This window comes from Aptenodytes patagonicus, chromosome 4 (assembly GCF_965638725.1).
Source record: "Aptenodytes patagonicus chromosome 4, bAptPat1.pri.cur, whole genome shotgun sequence".
Classification (NCBI taxonomy): Eukaryota; Metazoa; Chordata; class Aves; order Sphenisciformes; family Spheniscidae; genus Aptenodytes; species Aptenodytes patagonicus.
Genome location: NC_134952.1, coordinates 46872721 through 46894816, shown reverse-complemented (window position 1 = coordinate 46894816; position 22096 = coordinate 46872721). Strand labels below are relative to the sequence as shown.

The following is a 22096-nucleotide window of genomic DNA, read 5'->3' as shown; positions in this document are numbered from 1 at the left end:
TTTAGAGTGAGAAGTGCCTTAGGGTTAGGTATTGCTGCTAAGTCGCTTTCTTGAGCTTATTGCTAGGAGTCCTCTATGTCAATGGAAAATGTTGGGTACCTCAGAATTAGAGCTTGGAGAGGCAGAGGATGAAAAAGATGGTCTAGAGGTAGCTAATGGAACTGACACAAGGTGTAGGACCCCGCTATGACTTCAGTTTGCTACTGAGAACAGCTGGAAGGTGCCTCCTGCCATTTTGGATGTGAGTTCAGAAAGCTGAAAATAGCCATCTACAGTCTTTGAAGATGTGGCCTTTCTTTTTTTAAAATGTAGATACAGGAAGAGCGGGTGAAGGCTTCCTCCTTTTTGTACCCTATCCAGTGGTGAGAGCACTCGTCCAGGATACAGCATAGCCTGGTTCAAATCCATACATTTACACAATAAAGTTAAATCAGACAAAACTGGAATCTGTTGACCTACAAAATATTTTACAAAGCTTATCCATCTGTATTGGTTTTCCCTAAGGTTGTTTGAGAGAACGATTGGCAGAATAAGGAGAATAAGTGAAAATGTTAGTTAATGCAATTTTGAATTCTTACAATGTTCACTAGGCATGTTCCTGTAGCAACTAATTGATTCATTTTTCCAGAAGTTCTTAAAATGCATTACAGGTGTTCACTTCAAAATACCATGAAAAGGGGAAAAAATGAGTACAGATGACTGGTAATCTTTTTTTTTTTTTTTTTTTTTTTTAGACTTATTTGAGACCTACCAGTTCATTTACAAAATATCCTGCAAAGTATCCTGTTACTGGTCTTTCACTAGGTAAAAACAAATGTCCCAATTAAGCTGATGATACTCTCTCAGTTGAAATCAAACTGAGTACCTTCTGGTAAGTAGGCAAAATTATGTAATAACGATGTTCTTTTCTTAATGCAATATTCATAATTTGCAAGTCTGCTACTCTGTAATCCATATTTGGGAATATTTCATTCCTAACTGAAATGCAGACACTACCTTGGTGTAACAAAACAGTGGTTCAGTAATGCAAAGGAATACCATATTCAAGCTCAGAAGATTAATTGAAAGAAGTTGAAACTGCTAGTGAAGAGTCACTATTTAAAATCTAAATAATACTATGATAGTATTAAATGTTCAGATGCCCTTTAACTTGTATTTAACAGACAGCCTTACTTCATGATATGGTGTGAGCAAGAGGCTTAATAAAACCTCGGAATGACACTTTTAACCTCATTCATATCACTTACTTGAAACTTGTTTCATCATTTTTTCCATTAAAGTTTTTAAAGACATGCTTATACAAGATATATTTCTTACGTATTTGCAAAGACGTCTTATTTTTGGACTTATGAACTCTTTGGCACCATGTGTCTAGGTGCTTGAAATAATTTGTTTATGGGAAATATAATTAAATGCACTGAAGGGGTTTTTCTGAGCTCAGTTTACCCATTTATGCAGTTGCTTAATTAGCAATCTCTCACAATTTGATATTATGAACCAAGCAGTCAGAAATTATACAAATGAAGACAGATGATGATACTCTAGACCACATGCAAAAAGTGAAAAATTGCAAGGTCATATTTTGGAATAAAAATCTCTACTAGTTCATAAAAGAGAAACTTTAAAAAAAATTCTCTTTTTTTAATCCCTCATACGTATTGATTGATGTACATATAGTAGTGCAGCAAATAACTAGCTGTTTATCGATATGGAATAGTTTAAAAGATACCTTCGGGCACAGACTATTAAAAATGTCTACTGCCAAACTGAAGGGAAAAGTAACTTTGTTTTTACTTTAGCACCATTTTTTCTTTCCTTTGGCGACTCTTAAAATAGCCTGACAGAGCCTTTTCTCCACGTCTCATAAATAATTTTTTTTTCAATACCTTAGCAAAAGCAGCTCTATCATCACAATCCCTGGTGAAGAGCACTGTCTTGTCCTCACATGTGCTTCTCAAATTCATTAGTGTACAGGAACATAGTGGAAACTTTCAGCAGCTGTAACAGAACTTGGTTGTCATGTACATTTGGCTTCTTCCATTACATTTCCATTACCTTCCACTACTTTTCTCTAATGTATTTCTGTAAGAAAATTCTAAATCTTGAAAGTTTGTAACAGCTTGTGAAATAAAATATGGGTGTTTACCACAAATTAAGAGAAGGCATTCATTGCCTCTGCTTCCAACAGCAGTTAGGAAAGACAGGATTCAAAACCAATTGTTGTTATATCTGGTTTTATATTAAGGGAAATTTGAAACACTGAAGACAGTGTTTGATTTTTCATTTATTCAATGGGATCAAACAACTCCTGGACACCAGAAACCTGTTTCAGTTCCATAACAATGGGAAAGAAACAGACCGTGGTCTTTGAGCTATTAGACTGGACTAGCTAAACAAAATACAGGGAATTGGCAATAGTCCTTTACCAAACTGCTTTAGCTAGAGTCAGAGATATTCTTACGGTGGGAATCGAGAAACTGGTTTCAAACAAGAATTCTAAACTGACTGAGACAGTTTCTATACCATACAAATTACTGTGATATTATTGACATAGTCAAATCTGTTAGAGTATATTAGAGATTTTGGTCTCCTCTTTCATATAATGAGCAACATAGTGTATTCAAGTTTTAAAGCTTCTCCAGTTGCCAAATGTTGCTAATACAAAAGAATAAGACGCTGCCAAAACTGACAACTGACTTGGACTTTGATAGAGATTGTAAGGGATCATGCACAATGCAGGACAGCTTTCATTGTCAAGGGAATCTCACTATCGTCATGGGATTAAATTCTTATCTTTAATGTTAATGGTTAAGCAAGGAGAGGGCAAAGTAAGTGTACAATCCACCTATGCTGAGCAGACTGGATAGGGAGTTCTATAGCTGTGCTACTGGAGTGCCACGCTTCTTGGTTTGGGCTTACGTGTTTGTACGGCTTCTAGACTAGAGGTTTTTGGCTCCAGAGGCTAGACATGAAAATAGACATCTGTCTATACTCTAATTACTCTGTGCCTAATTGATTAATAGATGAGCTTTTCTCTGTAGCAGCCAAAGAAAAATTTTCCAGTTAGTTAAGCCCTTCTAAAAAGTTTTCTTTCCACACTGTACATTATTTTTATATATAAATATGTAAAATAAAAGGCAGATAAACTTCCTTCTATCTTGCTTTCAAATAAAAGTCCGTGTTACATGCCACTTCAGTGTGGCTACATTGGAGCATTCACCAAAGTCAGGACTGTTTAAAATTTATGGGGTTTATTCTCCTTTTGTCAAGCATTTTCTACATACAGAACATTCACGTGGTGTAGGTTACAGAAGAAAAATGCGTGAGACAGACTACTGCAAATAAGTGAGTAACAGACAGTTTACATGATTCTTGTTTGTTCACAATGGAGAAAAGTTGTTAAAAAGGAAAACAGATTCAGTAGCTAGAAATGTAAGCAGACTCTTATCTTAGTTAAATCTACCTACCAGGAGGTTTGCTCAAGCTAAAGAGAGATTTACTGTACCACACAGGGCAGGATGCTAAATGCACACAAGATTACAATGCTAGAAAATTCCAGATTTCTAAGCAATTTTACACAATCTAAATTGCAGTAAATTTTTTTTTAAAAAAAGATTTTTTTTCTGATTGCTTTCAGTAAATGGAGGTCAGTTTAAGAGCTTATAAGCATTCTTTAGCAAAAACATAATAAAAATAAAAATACTCCCAAACTTTTAAGTCATTGCTCTAAGTCTGGATAGTTGTTTACTGCTGGCTTTCTGATCCTACTGACTTGTTATTCTACTTCTGGGAATCTTATTTTTCCCATTTACATGTTTAAGCATTGTTAATATTAGAATTCTAAGTAAACAAACTATAAAAAATACAAAGTTCTTGTTGTTTCTTTGTTTTTTGCACTAATCCAATTGGATGCATGGAATAGAAAACCTGTTGAGCTAACCAAATGGTTTAACAAATATGGATCAATGGTACAATGCATAAGCAAAAATGTTATCTACTGGTTGTAGACTTCAGTTCTTTGCATTTTCAGTTTCTTAAAATGCATTTTGTTTGTTTTTAAATAAGTTTCCTCGATGACATAAGTGAAGCTTTGTGATGCCAGGTTTTTAGAATGTGGTTTACTCTGAAAGGATAAGTGCAGTGTTTCTCTTTAGTAGAACTGAAACTCCTTGCTGATGAAACCCTGTGATAGCTGAAAAACCTAACATCTATTTTTTTCTAAAAAAAGGTTAAGCTTCTGCAAGCAACTCTCTCAACTAAGACTCACCATAAAAATAAACTCCTCAAATTGCAGTGATCAGAAAACACCGCAAATATAATTTCTCCTTTTTTTCTCTCCATGTATGTTCCACAACTTGAGACTAGAAATTTTATACTAAAAGTTTCTTTCCAGTGACAAGCAATCCTGTAGCCATGGTGGGAATAAATTATACAATTTCTATGCTTTACCTTTCATGTGAGACTTTCGCTTCAAGGCACAAAAAGATTAAACAGTGGACTGGACAGAACAGGACATAACATTTCAGTTTAAGGAGTCAAAGTTTGTACAGAAGCTCTTATTTTGTGTCTGAAGCAAACCAAACCAAAATTTGGATCATATTTAAGTCTTCCATTTACAAATGCAAAGTATCATATTAAATTCCCTGAAGCTTTTTGGGTTTTTTTTCCTACTTCCTTTAAAATAACGTATGATATTTATCATCAATTTCAATATTTAGTTATTTCAGTCAAACAACACAATCTCAGTGGGTAATTAATAAGGAGTACCACTATCAAATAACCATTGTTTTAGTAACTTTTATGTGGAAGTTGATTCAAATTGTGTTCAAGTCAAAGAAATAACAGGTATAGAAGGGTCTAACAATTTAAAATGAAAATTGTGTAAATTTGAAGAATGGTGTAATTTAAGTGCAATGTACTGTAAAACTATTAATTCGGTAAATATCTAACACAGATCCTTATGCTTCTCCAACCCAAATTACTGTGTTGCCTCTCTCAACTTCAGTGATTTCACAATTTAACTTATTGAGCCGTCCATCCAGGATAAACAGAGATTCCTTGGAAGGGGTCATGAGATACTGACCAAAAAGGCCACTGTCTTTTATAAGACGGTTCTTACTGTTCCAAGGCCATTCGCCTGCCTTGACAGGCTCCTTCAGACTCTTCACCATCTTAACCTTGCCAGAGGAGAGCTCCACGAAGAGCACATCAGTTTGTGTGCTGGAGCTACAGTAGACATTGTATTGATGGGCTTCAGTGAATGATGGCTGAAAAGCTACATCAGATATGTGCAAATTAGTGTGAATGTCAAATGCATCCTGTATGTCTCCTCTCATTGTTATGGACTGGATCCTCATGAGACCTTTTGCATCATCAATGCTGACAAGGTAGTGTCCATCTGGAGAGATATGTGGGGTGCCTGTTACGTCACCATTGTATCCAATCACAGAATCAGTAACACTATCTACTATAAGCTGCGGTAGGACAGCCCCAGTGGTATCAGGCTTACAGCAGATAAAAAAATATCCTCCAAGATGTGTATAAGCCAGTGACTGAGGAATGCAATTATAATCCTTTAAACTAATTGTCTTGATGTACGACATAGTTTCTAGATCAATTTTCTGGAGCACAGGCTCATCCTTATGAAGAATAAATCCAAACCTGGAAGGAAAAGCACAAAATCAAAGAAAGTCAGAGCTATTGTGTGCATTATGTACAAATGGTGAAAGCCATTATAAGCAAAGTAGATGAGTTAATATGTGCAGCAGTGTATTGCTATATGTCTCAGCTTCAGATGTTTAAGTTATTAAGCAGTTTATAATATTTAATTTTTAGTGTTCTTGCAATTGTAATTTAGAGTGCATCAAATAAAATGTCTAAAAAACATTTATCTGATTAATGGAAAAAGTGGGGTTTTTTCCTACTGACATAGGGGAAAAGGTAAACATTACTCTGAGCATATCTATTCAGTTATAAAGTTTACAAAAGCCAGGAAGGAGAAAAAGATTAAAAATCAATAGATAGTACATTCCACATATTTTAATTCACTTCATATAGTTCTTCGACTTTCTTCCGAACATCAACTTAACCCAGCGCTCATTCAGGTAATTACCTGAATCTTCCTCATTTTAATTCAGTAGAAATGAATACCGTAAAAGGATTTAGGTTTATGCCTTCCAACTATCCAAGCCCCATATTTCTTACAATTTAAATGACACTTTATGCTTTTCCATACCTCAAGGAATTTTCACTGAACATGAATAATATGGTTAAACTTGAAAATCCTAGAGCTGAATGTTTATAACATTATAAATATGAACTATATGACTATTCTCTAATGTTAACATATAAGTTCTGACTGCACAATCATTTGATTCTATATATGCAAAAACCACTGCTCTAAATATTATGGAGTCACATGAAAGTATATTAGTTTTGCTTATAATCTAAGTAACTTTCACAGCACTTTTCCCAAACAGCTGTTTTCCTTTGGCACATTTCTTAACATAACATTTTCCTCTGAATCTTTGATCCTAAGAATGAAGCTGTGTGCTGATATATAATCTAAAAATACCTTTCACATCCTGTTGATATAAAGCACTATGACAGCCAGAATGTTCCAACAATTAAGTTGACAATAGCACAAAATTTTCACACTATACTTTGCAACCCCAATATATTTACTAATCAGTGAACCACCAAAGTAACAGGCAAAAAGGTTTCAGGACATTGTTCAGTTAATTCCTCCGATACACTTCCTACTGAACTGATATAAGAGCAATCTTAATTTTAGCCCCACCTTCCAAAATCCTTTCATACTGCTTCAGTATCATAGGATCACAGACCTATAGAATGATTTTGATTGGAAGGGACCTCTGGATTTCATTTGGTCCAACTCCCACCCAAAGAAGGGCCAGCATGAATCAAACTACCTGTGATTACGATTTGAGCTGATTATAAGATCATTTTTGTCTTTGATTATTCAGCCACTTATAAATATATGCAATCTGAATTAAATTGTCTTGGTTAGAAAAAGGGTAAGTGAGCCTTTACGAAAGTTATGTCAAGATAACTTGACAATTACTGCTACTTTTCTATCCACATGTTCTGTTGTTCTGTCACAGAGGAAGACTAGGGTCATCAGGCAGAATTTGATTTTTTAGCTGTTTTGGCCACCTAATATTATCCTTATTCTTTTGGGGCAGGCATAAAGTCGTTGATTCCTGATTCTGTTATTATGTAGTAAGCATTTTTTGGTCATGAGAAACAAACTTGTACTGTATTATGTACAGAATCAGCCTGCAATAGAAGAGGTTAAATAGCAAGCAACATTCTGACATTTCAAATGTTTATGGTGTACTGCAGTGTTAAATAACCAACATTACGCACATGAACAGTGGTTAGAAAAGGACAATCAAATTAGCTTATTGATTGTCTTTTACATAACAGCTTCCAATGTAAAGCAACAATCAGTGAACTGTCCAAGAGCGTTCACAACATTCTGGACAATGACTTACACATATCTGCTACTTAATCTTTACTCCTGCAAAACAATACCCAAAAAACCCAGTGCATCTTAAAAAGACATTTTCTGGATGAGAATTGATTGAGGGCTAAACATTTTCGTCACTGTTGGTTTCATTAATATCAAATGCAAAACAAAACTGAAATATCTAGATTGCTAAATCAAGCACTAAAAAAATCAGAAAACATAAAAGCAACAAAAACAAATACAGAAAGTTATGTTAGAGGTAATATTACACACAATATAAACTCAGGCAAACTTCTCGACCTGTCAAGTTTACTGTGTATAATCAATCTTCAGCCCTATTTCTAATACAATTAGGTTCATGTAATTACATGCAGACCGCTCTCTCTTTATCCCTGCCCTACTCCAGTGTTACTGCTTTGGAATCCATTGGCCACATCTGAGGAGCAGAGGTTGTAGTGTGTGGGGAGGTTCATGTGATGTAGATTGGTGGCTGAGTGGAAGATAACCATGCTCCTGCAGAGGGAAGTGTGGGGTGAACTCAGCAGGAATTAATCCTATGGCTTAGATTTAGCACGTACAGGTGGCAGGTTAGAAAACATAGAGAAGGAACGTGGAGAAAAGTGGACATACTGCTGTGCAAGAAGATGGTTGGTACATGCAAGGGAGATTAGGGTAATTTTAGAGGGAGAAACTGGATACATGGGAGAATCTGTGATTATTGTGGAATGGTGTAACACAGGGGACAAAAGTTACACTGGTTAGTCCAAGCATGGAGAAATTTGTTTAAAAGTGAGTTAACTTATATAATTCTGGGAAGACAAATTCAATAACAAAATGGTGAATATTAGGAATACACTAAAATTACTTGACTTCTGAGGTAAGTAGGTAAAAATTATTATTTTCAAAGAAAAATGGATTTTTCACTTAGGTCTGCTCCTATTCAATATGATTTTTTAAATTTCTCTTCTCAGAAGAAATGTACTTAAATTACATTTAAGTTTATGAATAGCTGTGTTAAAAGATAAATCTACTATCAATTAGTGATGTCATTTGCATAAATTAAAAAATAAATATGATGCTTATGAATCCTTCTCAATACTCATTATTTTAATGAGTTAAAGGTATGTGAAGGTAAGGGAAAATACCTAATTTTAGGTCAATGTGATGGCAGGTACTGAATACATTAAATACTTTATTTTCAGCTATTACAGTATTATTTCATCTATTTCAACGTACGTACACAGTGCAGACATTTTTTGCTTTAATTACTTTTGATCTCAATTTCAATAGCAAACACAAAGAAAACTTTTTTTGTTTGAGTTTGGTAAGCTGACTTTGGGTTTGAAAATATTATTTTTCTCTTCCAGTATACCAATACAAAGTAATGGGGAAAAATAGGAAATCTTATTTAAAAGAGAAAGAAAAGGGTCTCACAAAGCTATTTTTAACTTATGTAGGTACTTAAAACACAGACTTATATCCAAGTGACATTTTCAGATATACATAAATATACACAAAAGCAATTATGTTGTTTTGAAATCAGACACCATCTATATGATTAAATACATAAATACTTTTGAAGGTTTGGCCTATTGTTTTCAGAAACTGTATTAAACACAGTTAAAAATTGTTTTCTGTAAAAAATCAGTCATTTAACATTCAAACATGTTTGATACATTTTATTGTATATGTGTGTCCATCATATTTCATGGTACCTTTATTTAACTCAGGAAAAAGACTTAAAATTTCGCTGCATGTTTTGAGCTGCACTCTAGTTTCTACCCCACTTGAGAGAAAACAAAGTAATTTAAAAAAAAAAGTAATGAATTTTTACCCATTTTCTACATCAAAACAAATTTAAGAATCTAAATGAATACATTTTAAACTGCACAATCCCTTAAACAATTTTTTTCATATATCACATATCAAACTGACAAGCAAAAAGAAGAAATCTTTGTGCTGCTTGCAAATCCATTTATTTTAAAGATTATTCCAGCTGATGAAAATAACCCTTTCTTTCTGAAGTAAAACACAAATGCAAAACAAAATTAGCGTCAATTATCTAAATCAGCAATTCTTACTTGCTGATTTAAATCACTATTAAAATGAAGGATTTAAATCATTTTGATTCAAAGAAATCTGCCTTGCTTATGAGTACTTGATTAAGCACTGTCAATGATCAATTTATGTAATTTTTCATTCAAATGTCATTGATTTCAAGAGGAATATATGTTATTAATCTTTGTTCCTCAAATATTATTCCCAGCATAATATGTTTTTGAACGACAGGTACACTCAGCTTATGTTAACTTTGGTTGCATAAACCCCTTGATTACCAAAACAGTGAAGTTAAATTAAAGATAAGGTCTTACATACCTTCCCTAAGTGTTACATCAGATGATGGTGTGGAAAGACTCACACTTGACAACTAGCTTTCCCCATGGAGGAGGATGCTGCCATTGGTTTGTCCTCCAGCATCTCATTACCTGGTAGTACCTTCTGCCAGACGAATCCCCTAAATTCTGCCAGCTAAGAGGTTTGCATAAGCATTCCCCAATATATGCCATTAAGATGAATTTAGTTATTGTGGAATCATTTAAATGCTTTAAATAGTGTCTGTTGATTAACCTCATTGGTATGAATGAAATAGTTTAGGGGCCAGAACAGAATGTGGGTATAAACTTTCCCACTAGCACACGCAGATTTAAAAAAAGGATGTTTGTCTACAGCAAGGGACCCCAGATCTTCAGGGTTAATCACATCCTTATTCTAGAGCGAATCAGCAAACACATTTTAAAACACAAACCAGCTGATAACATATCATGCCTCAAGTATTTCAACCACAACTTTCCAAAGCATTCTAGTTTCTTGTGCAGCTTTATCTATCTCTTTGTAACATTTAGTTCCCAGTCCAAAAGCCACAAGTAAAAAGCTTACAGTATCTGGGTTAGATTGTTCTTGCAATTTCAATAGTAGCTTCAGCTTTGGTAATTGAGTTTACGTGAAGACTAAAGAAACTGGCTTCAAGATTGTAACAACCTTATCCTGATGCTGTATTTGTTGCACTTAAGAGATCTACTGTCTTTTGCTCTGAAGCTATTAAGATACTCGATTTTATAATCTCCTGCTGCAGCAGCTAATCATATATATTCTGATAATCAGCTATACCTGAATACCCATTTACAATGTATCTTACTTTTAAAGTGTGCAAGGGGCAGTTTAATACATTTTTTTTTTCCTGTGGTTGTTCATTCTCACATTCTTAAATCTTCTCAGCTTTGTAGACTTAAAATTATTTACAACTATCCATGCTATTCATTGTGTTCTGCTTATTTCTGAATTTGAAAACACAGCTTTGTGAGATATGCCCTCCCTTCCTTCCTTTAAGCAGCAATTTCTCTAGCCCTGGAAAAATATAATTCTACTTTCTTGTAATGTTAACATGCTTATGACTTTTTGCTTTATAATGTTTTCTAGTTCAAACTTTAAAAACCCACTACTTTGGACACAAATGTAAACTTAGCCTAGAAGGTAATGTTTTTGGAGGTAAGTACACCAAAAGATCAACTATGTAAGCAGAATAATACATTGAACTTAAGTAGCAGTTTTTACTTACTGATTTCAGAACACTTTACAAATATTGCAGCAAGTGAAGAAAGAAGCTGAATGACTTGAGGCTATATAGCGATCCATTGGCAAATCTGGGTGAAAATACAGGTTATCTAAGGCCCAATACGGTTTCTAACTGATCATGCTACAGGCTACCATTGCAACTGAGGTCCTAGAAAGACAGATCGGAGCAAGTACAGACAACTAAGATATATAGTTTTGAATAAGAATATAGGAAATCACTTTGTCAAAATAATATTTGTGTATATTAAAATTAGACAGAACTTTGGACCTGGGTGGGAGAGAAGATCCAAAGTGGGAAGCTGGTAAACCTTCACGAAGGACCTACCCTTCCCCAGAACCAGAAGTATGGCTGCCAAAAGTAATTTATTAGAACTAATAGGATTTTATCAATACTATTGTTCAAACAATTCTTTCTCAGCTTGTCATATAGCCTGTAACTTTTCAGTGCTCCAATTAAAATTCAGTAAAGCTGGACAGAGACGTAAATACCCAAACAGCCCAATGATACAGATGAAAAAGAAGTGGGAAAAAAGTAGTTTCAAAGCTGCCAATCTTCTTGGATGTAAAAGGATTTGGCAAGCTGTGTGTTTGATATATTTGTCTGCCTGTCTCAGTGAGAGCTGTGTGGCTGGGATTTTGAGAAGCTGAACAAATCAAGAGAGGTCTGTTCATGTGCCTGTGAGGTTTGTGTGACTGATTCTTAGTCTATGAGAATTGCCAGGCAGGGGCGTAAGGATGGAAAAAGTAATGGAAGTTCTGGAGGGAAAAGGGGAAGTGAAGAAAACTGATAAGGAAAGCTAAGGATTCCATGTCTGGTATAGTAAAAAAAACCCAAAGAATGAGAAATTATACTTTCGTTACCTAAAGATGAGGAAGTATTTTCCAAGCCACTAGCAACTGAGGAAGATGATAAACAGGTTTTTTAAGGAAAATATATCTGTCAGGTTAGATAATTTGTTTCTGATAATTTTGAAAGAGTTGACTAGCTCTTAACATTTTAATAAATCTCAGAATAACAGGAAAATTTGGAAAGTCTAGAAGATTGTTGAAATATTCATAAGACAAAGCCAGGTATCCCAGCTAAGCTGAATAGCTTGATGCATATCCCAAGGAAATAATAAAATAGATGATATGAGAATGAACTACAGAAAATCATGAACATAATGCAGTCAACATGGGTTTATGGAAAAATGAACTTTGTCAGACAAACCTAATTTAATTTTTTTATTAGAAAACCTTGATGAAGGTAACTGAATACCAGGAGGGCATACCTTTCTTGGAATAAAACCTGATACCTGAAGGAAAAATAATTTTTCTGCAATAAAAAGTTGTTGTCAATGCAGAGTCATCATTTTGCAAGGAAGTTTTGCTTCTGCTTGGTACCAAATCTGATACTTCACAAAATTTTCACAGGTGATTTGGATGTAAATATGTGTCCATGACACTAAGGTTGTAAATAATGACAGGAAAGTCGTTATATTAGTCAGTTGCTCATTTAAGCAAAATGTGTTCAAATGTAGCCAAGTGTAAAGTTGAGCAACTTTATATGTGAATGAGGAATGCAGGACATGCATATAGAACAATATCCCGAAAAGCAGCGACTATGAAGGGATTTAAGGATCATAGCAGACATGCAGGTCAATATGAGACCTGAGTCTAATGAGTAAAAAAAAAAAAAAGACCCAAAAGCCTTTGTACAGTCCCTGGAGGAATATACAGAGAGAGGTGAGTAAGAATAATGCAACAGTCTCATATCTGTATTCTGCATTGGGGAGACCAAATTAAGAATGTTTTATGTTGTTTTATTTCTGCCCTTCTAAAAAGGAATATTAAAAGACTAGGGGCAAGGAAAAATCTGAAAATTGAGGGATGAAGACAATGATTTTAAGCAAGAGTCAGAGAGAGTCCAATATATTTAGCTTATGAAAAATATAATTGAGACTTATTTACAACGTATATACCTGAACAGAGAGAACATACTATTTAGTAATGTCTTTAATTTCACAGAGGAATTATAATAATGATTGCAGACTGAAACCAGGCAAATTTAAATTAGAAATAGGTATTTTTTTTCTAACAATGGGGGCGAGAAACCATTGCAACAAACTACCACAGAGGTGGTAATTTTCTTTGGTGGGAATCTCCGGGTAAAAACTATGCTTTTTTTTGGAAGATTTGGCCAAACCTAAGTACATTTAGAAATATCAGATTCATTATCTGAATCTCAGGATGATTATCTGAAATGTTAAAAATCTATGGTATATACAGAAAGTCAGACAAGATGTTCCCGTGGTCTCTTCTAGCCTGTGAATTTATGAAACAACAACTTTTTGGCTTTCTTCATACAATCAAAACTGCATAAATACAGTAGATTTTAATCTTACGCTACTCAGTCATTTGATGCTGAGATTTTAAGAAGCAGCTAAGTGTTTCAAATCTCATGACATTAATTGTGATTTGACTCAATACCTTAGCTCATACACACACACACAAAAAAGTAATATGCAGAGTAATCTGTCTTTCTGCAGGCCTGAGGTTTAGATGTCACTTTCACATCCACTGTATAGAAAAAAGTTGTTTTTTAAATATTAATCTTACACTGGTTTTGGTCTTAATTAATTGTGAATTTCACATGTGAGTTACTAATAACTTTTACAATTACTTTCATACACACACACATATCTTCAAAATAAATGTCCCCCTTGACAACATAGTGGTCTCCAAATTCAGGAAGTTTGTGAATTGCTTGTAAAATATTATAACTATACAATTATAACAGCTGTAATTTCACTTGGGAAGAAAGATGTTCTAAGGCTGGGATGGTCATTCCTTTGAGGTTTATTGATCTAAATGTAGAAGATCATGGTGGATAGGTTGGAGGAACAGTGATAGATCACAGAGACCTGCTTCAGAATAGTTACCTGTTTGCACATAGCAATGATCAGTTGCAAATAAATTTTAGCCCAATAACCTAATTGCTGCCTTCTAGCCACCAGGTGAATCTGTCTGTACTTCCCTTCAGTCCAGTATTAAGAACCTTCTCAGCATGCCAGTGTCAGATTATTCACTCTGCTTTCATTGCCAGGTTGGCCTTTGTCTTTCTGGTGAGGAGGCAAGAGCAACTGTAAAAAAATAGTACTTACCAAATATGTCAGAAAACAGTATTGCAAGTCACTAAGGTTAAAGGCAGCTTTGGATCACACAGGTTAGTAGATTGGGGGACCCAAAAAAGCCATGTGTAATAAAAGAGGGTGATTTACCAGAGCTGTAACAAAATGTTGTCCTCCAGTAGTGTCTATAGGCCCAGTGTAATAGGGACATTTCACAAAATTGATATTAGTAAGAGAGTTTTGATGGAGGTCTCAGTAAACCAAATCAGCAAGTGCATGGGCTGAGCTTTCACTATCCTATTTTTTTTTTTCCATTCGAGGTAAAGCAAAACTATTAAATCTGAGCAAACAAGTCTGCACTACTACTCTATGTTTCATTCATTTCTGTGGATAGCTGAACTCAAACCCCAAAGCTACCATAATCTTATAACTTTTCAAAAGCACTTAGTTTCCTAAAAGGATTAAAAAAATACAGCCATTCATAATCATGCGATGAAATTGTGTCTGTCGCCTATGTACTGTTAGCCTGGTTTTTATGATTAGGCTGTTGGAAAACAACAAGCGATACTTGAGAGTACCTTCACTTTTCCCAAATGATTTATAGATACATGGTGGTGTATTTAATGCAAAGTTTCCGCTCATATAGACTGATATGCAGAAGCCTCGCACTGTTCATTAATCCCTGATTAATATTTATGAGAATCTCAGCCCTCGTGTCTCTCCTATGCAGTGAAATCATGCACAGTATCAGGCAGCAAAAAAAGGCATTTGTCAGAGTGCGTATTGGGATCCTGTGCAACTCAAGCCTGCAAGACGTGAGAGCAAATCTTCACATTTCCAGCAATTTATTTTACAGTTAATGCAAGTGAGAATCTGTAGCCTGTGGGCATATCACTCCAATTGGAGTATATCTAGAACTGTGAAATCTAAGATTGTTTCTTTCTTTACTCACTCCATATGAATGAATAATAAAGATTTAAATCCCAGATTTTCAGCCATACCTTGTGACAAATAGTTAAGAGAAATAAGAATAACAATACTTAGCAACTCTATAGCACTTTCTGTATGAGTAGTATACTGGGTTTGGCTGGGATGGAGTTAAATTTTTTCATATCAGCCTGTATGGTGCTGTGTTTTAGATTTGTGAACAAAAGTGTTGATAACCCACCAATGTTTTAGTTATTGCTGAGCAGTGTTTGCACAGCATCAAGGCCTTCTCTGTTTCTCACTGTGCCCTCCCCATGAGTAGGCTGGGGGTGGGCAAGAGGTTGGGAGATGACACAGCTGGGACAGCTGACCCCAACTGACCAAAGGGATATTCCATGCCATACAACATCATGTTCCATAATACGACTCCTTCCAAAGTAGCTGTTGCTCCTGCTAGGTGGGGGCTTAGCTGCCAGCTGGGGTCAACCCACTACAGGGAGTCATTAACTTTCCATAAAAGCTAATGAGCTTCACAGTACCCAGACAAAGGGAAACTGAGGTAGATAAAAATGACTTGTCCAAACGAACTTAAAAGAGACAGGACAAATATCCTCAAACGTGTTAATTGCAAAATGCATTTAAAAAAAAATGAAGCGAAGCTCATACGGATGAGTGCCTTATTTTCCTAATTTTAATGAAGAAACCCACCCACATATTTAAGAGTAGAATAATTATAATTACTAAATTAACAACATGTTATAAATTATTACTCCTTCTATTGTCTCACAATATACATTCAAGACCAGATTTTTAAAAAATATTTTTAAATTATTTTAAATATATTTAAAGTATGGGATTTAGGTTGTAGTTTTATGGAACTGTAAGCCTGTATTTAACACAAAAACAGTGAACAGTAAACCTATGAATTGTATCATCCTTTTTCCCAAAATAGTTATCATAATTATCCTATTTCCCTAACTACTGCAAAACTGTTAACCTGAAAACTCTCATTGCCAAGCTGACAAACAAGGAATCTATATAGCAAGTCAGATTAATGCTCTACCAAAACTACTCCTCTCTCATCAGAGTATCAAATGCCTCAGAGTACAGGAAATCTTTCAACAAGTGTGTTTGGAATATCTTGCTCACAAGAACTCGCCCATCATTGAGAAGTAACTTATGCCATGAAGCATGAATGTTAAACTCATATTTTAAAAGGTATTAATTTTGGAAGTCTTACTCGGTATTATTGTTATACATCCACATTACCAGGTTTTACAAGTCTTACCCTCCTCTCTCTTATCACATCCAATTTTCACATTATTTTTCACGAAATTTCCATCACCTTAAGTTCCATTGTTTGTGACAGGTATAAAGGGTAAAAACAAATTTTCTTTTAACATAAATCCTCACATGGTACACAACAGATGACTTTCACTTATGAAAAAATGTGCAAGTGCAAAGTATGTTACCACAACAGGATTCATACAGCTAGCTCCCTTTCACTGTCCAAAATACTTATTCAATCACTGTCCTTTAAGGTGGTGAGCTACTTTCAAACCAGATCCAGTCCTCCTGTTACTGTAGAAAAATAGTTCATTATGTTTTTGAAAAAGTAATGCTGGTTTCATATAAAATTCCTGTCAAGTTCTTTATCAACTCTGTAGAGCCTAAGTAGCTTTGACTGTTGCATAGCACAACAGGAATATTTTGCTTTTGAGGAATGAACAAGAACTCCTTTTTCCTCTTAAATATCTCACTGTTCTTACACATCTGTAACATCACTGTTCTTTCTATCTATGCCAAAAATGCTTTCAATGTGATTAAACATTTTAAAATGCGTACAGCTTCCTGCTCTGTTTTCTGTGGGTTTGTTCCATAACGAGAAGCTAGACTTCAAGAAATTAATTACAAAACATATTGTAGAAATATCATTGGTAGAATGTGTTATGTATTGGTAGTTGTAAATGAACCTGAAAAACAGAAACTTGACTGACATCTTTAGTGACTCACCCAGTTCTATAGAAGGTTTCCTGGTTACAAGATGTCACACTTATGTGCATAACTCCCCATCTTCATCCCAGTAGTACCTAAGTAAAATTTTCCCTACTTTCTAGTATTTGGGAAAGGCTTAATGAAAAACTTATTCCCACTGCCAGAAGGTCAGTAATTATTGCCTGAACTTCAGCAGTGCCACATTCTAATATCCCTTTCCATATCTGGAAAGGGTTGACATTGTTTTCAAACAGAAATATATAGCCATTACACAAGGAGGTTGTATATTGCCCAGCCTTCTCTGAAGGCAGTTGATATAGCCATAGGGCAAACACTTATTCTGTGAGTTGTTGTATTTCATAGTTAATGATGTAACTGACTAAAACTGACAAGGATTCTGTTACCATCTTGTTACGACTGTGTATAGGTGTGTAGCAAAAGATCCTTAAGCATCTAAGAATTCCCCTGTCTTCAGACCCTTTTACTGTCATCTAAATGATACAGGAAAGAGGGAGGGATAAGAGGGGAAAAAAACCACACTGATGCAGTGCTGAGACTGCATGAAACAGGGCTCTCGCATACCTGCAGTTTACTTACTCCCAGTTTGCAGAGTTTTAATGGCGATGTGTATTATTTGATATAAAAAGCGCATGTGTTATGTAACATAAATACGCATACACGTTGTTCTGGTTTCGGCTGGGACAGAGTTAATTTTCTTCCTAGTAGCTGGTACAGCGCTGTGTGTTGGATTTAGGATGAGAATAACGTTGATAACGCACTGATGTTTTAGTTGTTCCTAAGCAGTGCTTACACTAGTCAAGGACTTTTCAGCTTCTCATGCCCTGCCAGCGAGAAGCTGGGACGGGGCACAGCCACGTGTATGTGTATATATAGCAGGTATAATATCTCAGTCTGCAGTTGAAATATAAGGAGAACAACATGCGCTAGGGCATCCCTCCTATGACTGTTTTTTCTTCTAATACCAGAAGTAGATGAGTAAAGATCATTTTTGCCTCACGTATTCTGGGCTTCGGTCCTAATGCTCCAAATGTTTTCACTGCTCCTCTCTGCACAATCCTGTATCTTCCAAATTTGCCTATGAGGAGCACACTGATGCTTTTTCAGGTCAAATGGTAGCATCCTTGAAAGTGATGACCTTTCCTTGTCCTCTCAAGGGATAGGCATGCTCTCTCCCCTTAGGATTATACATAAACAGTTTCATGACACAGTTGATGAATTGGATAGTTGAATGCTCGTATTTCAGTATCATATATCATTTAGAATAACAGTGCTATTCAACAGAGTTGAATTTTGGGTGGTTCTGATAAGGATTTCAAGTAATACACTTTAAAATTAAAAAGTGTGTACTTTAGGCTAAGCAGACATGCAAAATGAGTACATTGTCACAATGGCCAGTGTAATTTTTGGTACTGTATTTTTTAGAATCCGGTCTTTTCATCAGTTTATTAAACTGCTATATGAATTGATATATGAAGCAGGAAATAAAAAATGACAAAAACAATACATGGCTTAACCCTGTCTCTTCCAGAGTACATAAAAATATCAATCTGTTTATATTTACATCCCTACTGCTTTGAAATAAACAAGAAAAAACGTATTTCTGCAGTCCTAATCAAGCACAGCTGCTTCCCTCCTTCACGATCATATCAGTAGGCAATATGGAGGTTGAAGAATTGCCATTATGAATGTTCAGCCTCACCACATCTCCTCACTACAAAAATCGCTCTCTACAGATAGTATTCCTTTCCTGTAGACACCTACGTTTCTATGCATAACTATGCATATCTGCATATGATTTAAACATCTAAGTTGCTATCTTTGCCAGAAGAGATCTAGTCCATATAGTCAACAGAGTCTAGAGAATTTGTTAAGATGACCGGTGCCAGAGATAACAGTTTTGCTCACCCTGTAGAGGGTGCCAATAACACTAACACCCTGTAGAGGGTGAGCAAAATTGCCTTCTAGACTCCACTATCTGTAGAGACTAGATCTCCATTAACTATAGCAGAAGATAGACAGCTTACACCCACAGATACACTATTTCCACACCTAAATCTACGTGCCTACAATCTGAACCTTGCACTCACCATAAGCATCCCATCAAAAGAAAGCATAATATCCAAAAACAACCTTACAAAAATTTGCACAGATTTGGAAAATTGAAGTTTAAATGACTAATACCACATCAGGATGTGAGTAAGAGCTACAGTTATGCTTGAAATGAGACTGTCGGTTTCCCCAAGCCATTATAATAAGCTCAGGTATCACAGAGCTGTAGAGGCTATTAAAGCTGCCCTTTGTGGTCAGAAATTAAAATGACTGCTTAAAGGAGCAGCTAGCACTGCTACAAGTGCCTGGATAGAGAGAAGAATGTTGTATAAGTCTCCATGCAAAACAGCTAAAAGCAGAGAGGATGGCCCTCCCAGAATTTTCAGGGATCTCTGAAGATGGTTTTCACAGCTCTCAAAGGGTAGCTTTAACAGCAAACCATGAATACACTTTGTTTTCCACAAAAAGTGTATTTTTCCAACCATAACGATCAGCTTCAATACTTTCGCAAGGCTACAGTAATCAAAAAGACAAATAAAAGCTCTTCAGAGTCTGCCTTTCATTTTTATCTTCTTAGGGTTTTGCAGAGCTCTAAGAATTGCATGCAAATCTTATAAATGAATTTTTCAAAAGCAACTTTGTTTATCACTATATCTTAGTGAACTACCTTTTCATGTCACTATTAAAGTATTTGACATAGTCTGTTAGAACTAACACAATAGTCTGCTGCAAAATATCAAGATGGAATCACATCATATGGCTTTTGATAGCTCTCATTCAGACATTGTGTTTGCAAATTACAACAAATATTTTTCAAGAAATACTAAATATAATGGAATGTGGCTAGTAATCATGCTATATCTACTGATTTTAAAATTTTAGGAAATTTCCTGTTTTTAAAAGATGAATTTAAAAAGTATTTCTGTTTGTACAGAAAGGAACTACGAAAGCTGTGCAAGGGAATGGTACACCACCTATGTTACACAATTTTTCACATTCTAGAACATGGATCCTGGGTGGATAACCCAGGAAGAAATTCAAGCCTACTGAGGCACTATTACTTGAATTAACTATACCACAGTTAGGCCCAACTTGTCTTAACCTTTATTTATTGCCTTTATAATTCTGTGAGCTTTATATAAGGTTATTGTACAAAACATACTAAAGCAAAGGTCACAAGAGAAAAAAATTCATGAAGAACTGAAACTGAAGGCAAGACTTACGGCAGCGCTGAATGAACAAAGTTTATTTTCATTTGCTGCATTTCAAAACCTTCAGTTCATCCCATAATAATACTGCATCTCCAGTAGTTATTCAGACTGAAGGATAATACTGAGACCCGTTGCTATAAAAATTAGTGAAGATGCAATCTTATTTCGATGGAAAGTTCTAGTCAAGTAAAGTATGAATTAATAATGGGCCAGATATTCCATAGAAAGTTCTGAAGTCGTGTGAATTCTGACACTGCATCTTCAGAATTGTTTTTGCAAGGTATCATTTTTTTCCACCCTTCAGGCAGAGCAAGTTAGTTTGCATCTCCTATGCACAAAGAAAAGCCAAGCAAGACACTAGTGTGGAGCTGCCAACAAGTGGTAAATTAACAACCTGGCTTCCTGTATGTTATTTTCTTCCTTTAGACAAGCCATATATATTGCTTACTAGTTCAACTGCATTCATTATAAAAGAGGAAAAATCTAAGCACTGGTCAAAAAGACAAAAAAAGAAAAGCTTAAGAAAATTTTTCCTAGAAATGAGGATAAATTTCATTATCCTTTTTTTTTAATGAATATATTAACATAAAATTGTATTTATTGTTGAGTTCAGAAAGATCGACAGAATAGAAGATGATGATGATGATGATGATGTAAAAACTGACGCCCTCTTTCCTTTCTGTTTCTGTCCCTACACCCACAGATTACCCTCATGAAGTCAATAGACATTTTTTAGAGATATCTGAGATGAAACACTTAAGGAAAATTATGTTCTCAAAACAGAAAGCAAGTAAAAGAGAAGAGAATTAGATGACCTACAATCAAAATTATCTGTGCAAGAAGCAAACAGCAGTATTGTACAAAAGAGAAGCTTTTTAACCTGTATAACTTAATTCAAGAAAATAATAATAAACATTATCTACTTTATCCTGAGTGAATAACATTTGTGTTTAAAGCCACTCAACATTCTATACCTTAGGGACCATTTTTTTTCAAAATTTATGCAAAAAAACCAACCCAGGAAGATAAAGCTCTATTACTACAAAATTTGATCAAATCTGCTGACCAAAAGTTTTCTGGGACTCAAAGTATATGTCATTAGCTGCTCATGAACAGTCTGTCAGAGGATCAGGGCCTATAAAAAGCTTCTAATCTGGCAACATGGGAAAGTATTACCATTTAAACAAAATTCTAAAATAGAAGTGTGTTATATACCAAACATTTTTTCTGATGAAACGAAGTTATCCACAGTAGCTCTGGAGAAGGAAATATTAACAACTAAAGAAAGGAAAAAGGAAAATTGGTCTAAGAACTGTTTTCTTAGCTATATAGCTCAGTTGCCTTCACTGGTCCCTTGAGATTTTGTCACCAGCACAACAAAAAAAGGATGTGCTTTTCCCTCCAACTAAGGATTTTCTAAGAACTTAACATACAACACTGCAACCACTATTTCCTTTGTTAAAATTACTCTTCACTTTATATCCATATGATATGGATGATTCTAAGGAAGACTGTTTACACTGATTTATTTTACTTTAGAGGCCTTGCATTTATACCATGTAAATCATCACACAATTAATTTTCCTTACTTAAGTAATTTTAAAATACATAATTTCTTTTTTATTGTCATTTCCTATTACAATTACTGTAATATATTG

At 35.0% G+C, this 22096-nt stretch overlaps 1 protein-coding gene across 4 annotated transcripts in view; it reads right to left on the bottom strand.

Moving 5' to 3' along the window:
* Positions 1-3232: 3232 nt before the first annotated feature.
* Positions 3233-22096, bottom strand: part of FSTL5 (follistatin like 5) — a 421124-nt gene continuing 402260 nt past the window's right edge. For all 4 annotated transcript variants that reach the window (XM_076336585.1, XM_076336583.1, XM_076336586.1 and 1 more), the window contains one exon: positions 3233-5661. In XM_076336585.1, coding sequence (XP_076192700.1) covers positions 4959-5661 — 703 coding nt within the window. In that variant the 3' untranslated portion in view covers positions 3233-4958. The remainder of the gene's footprint in view (positions 5662-22096) is intronic.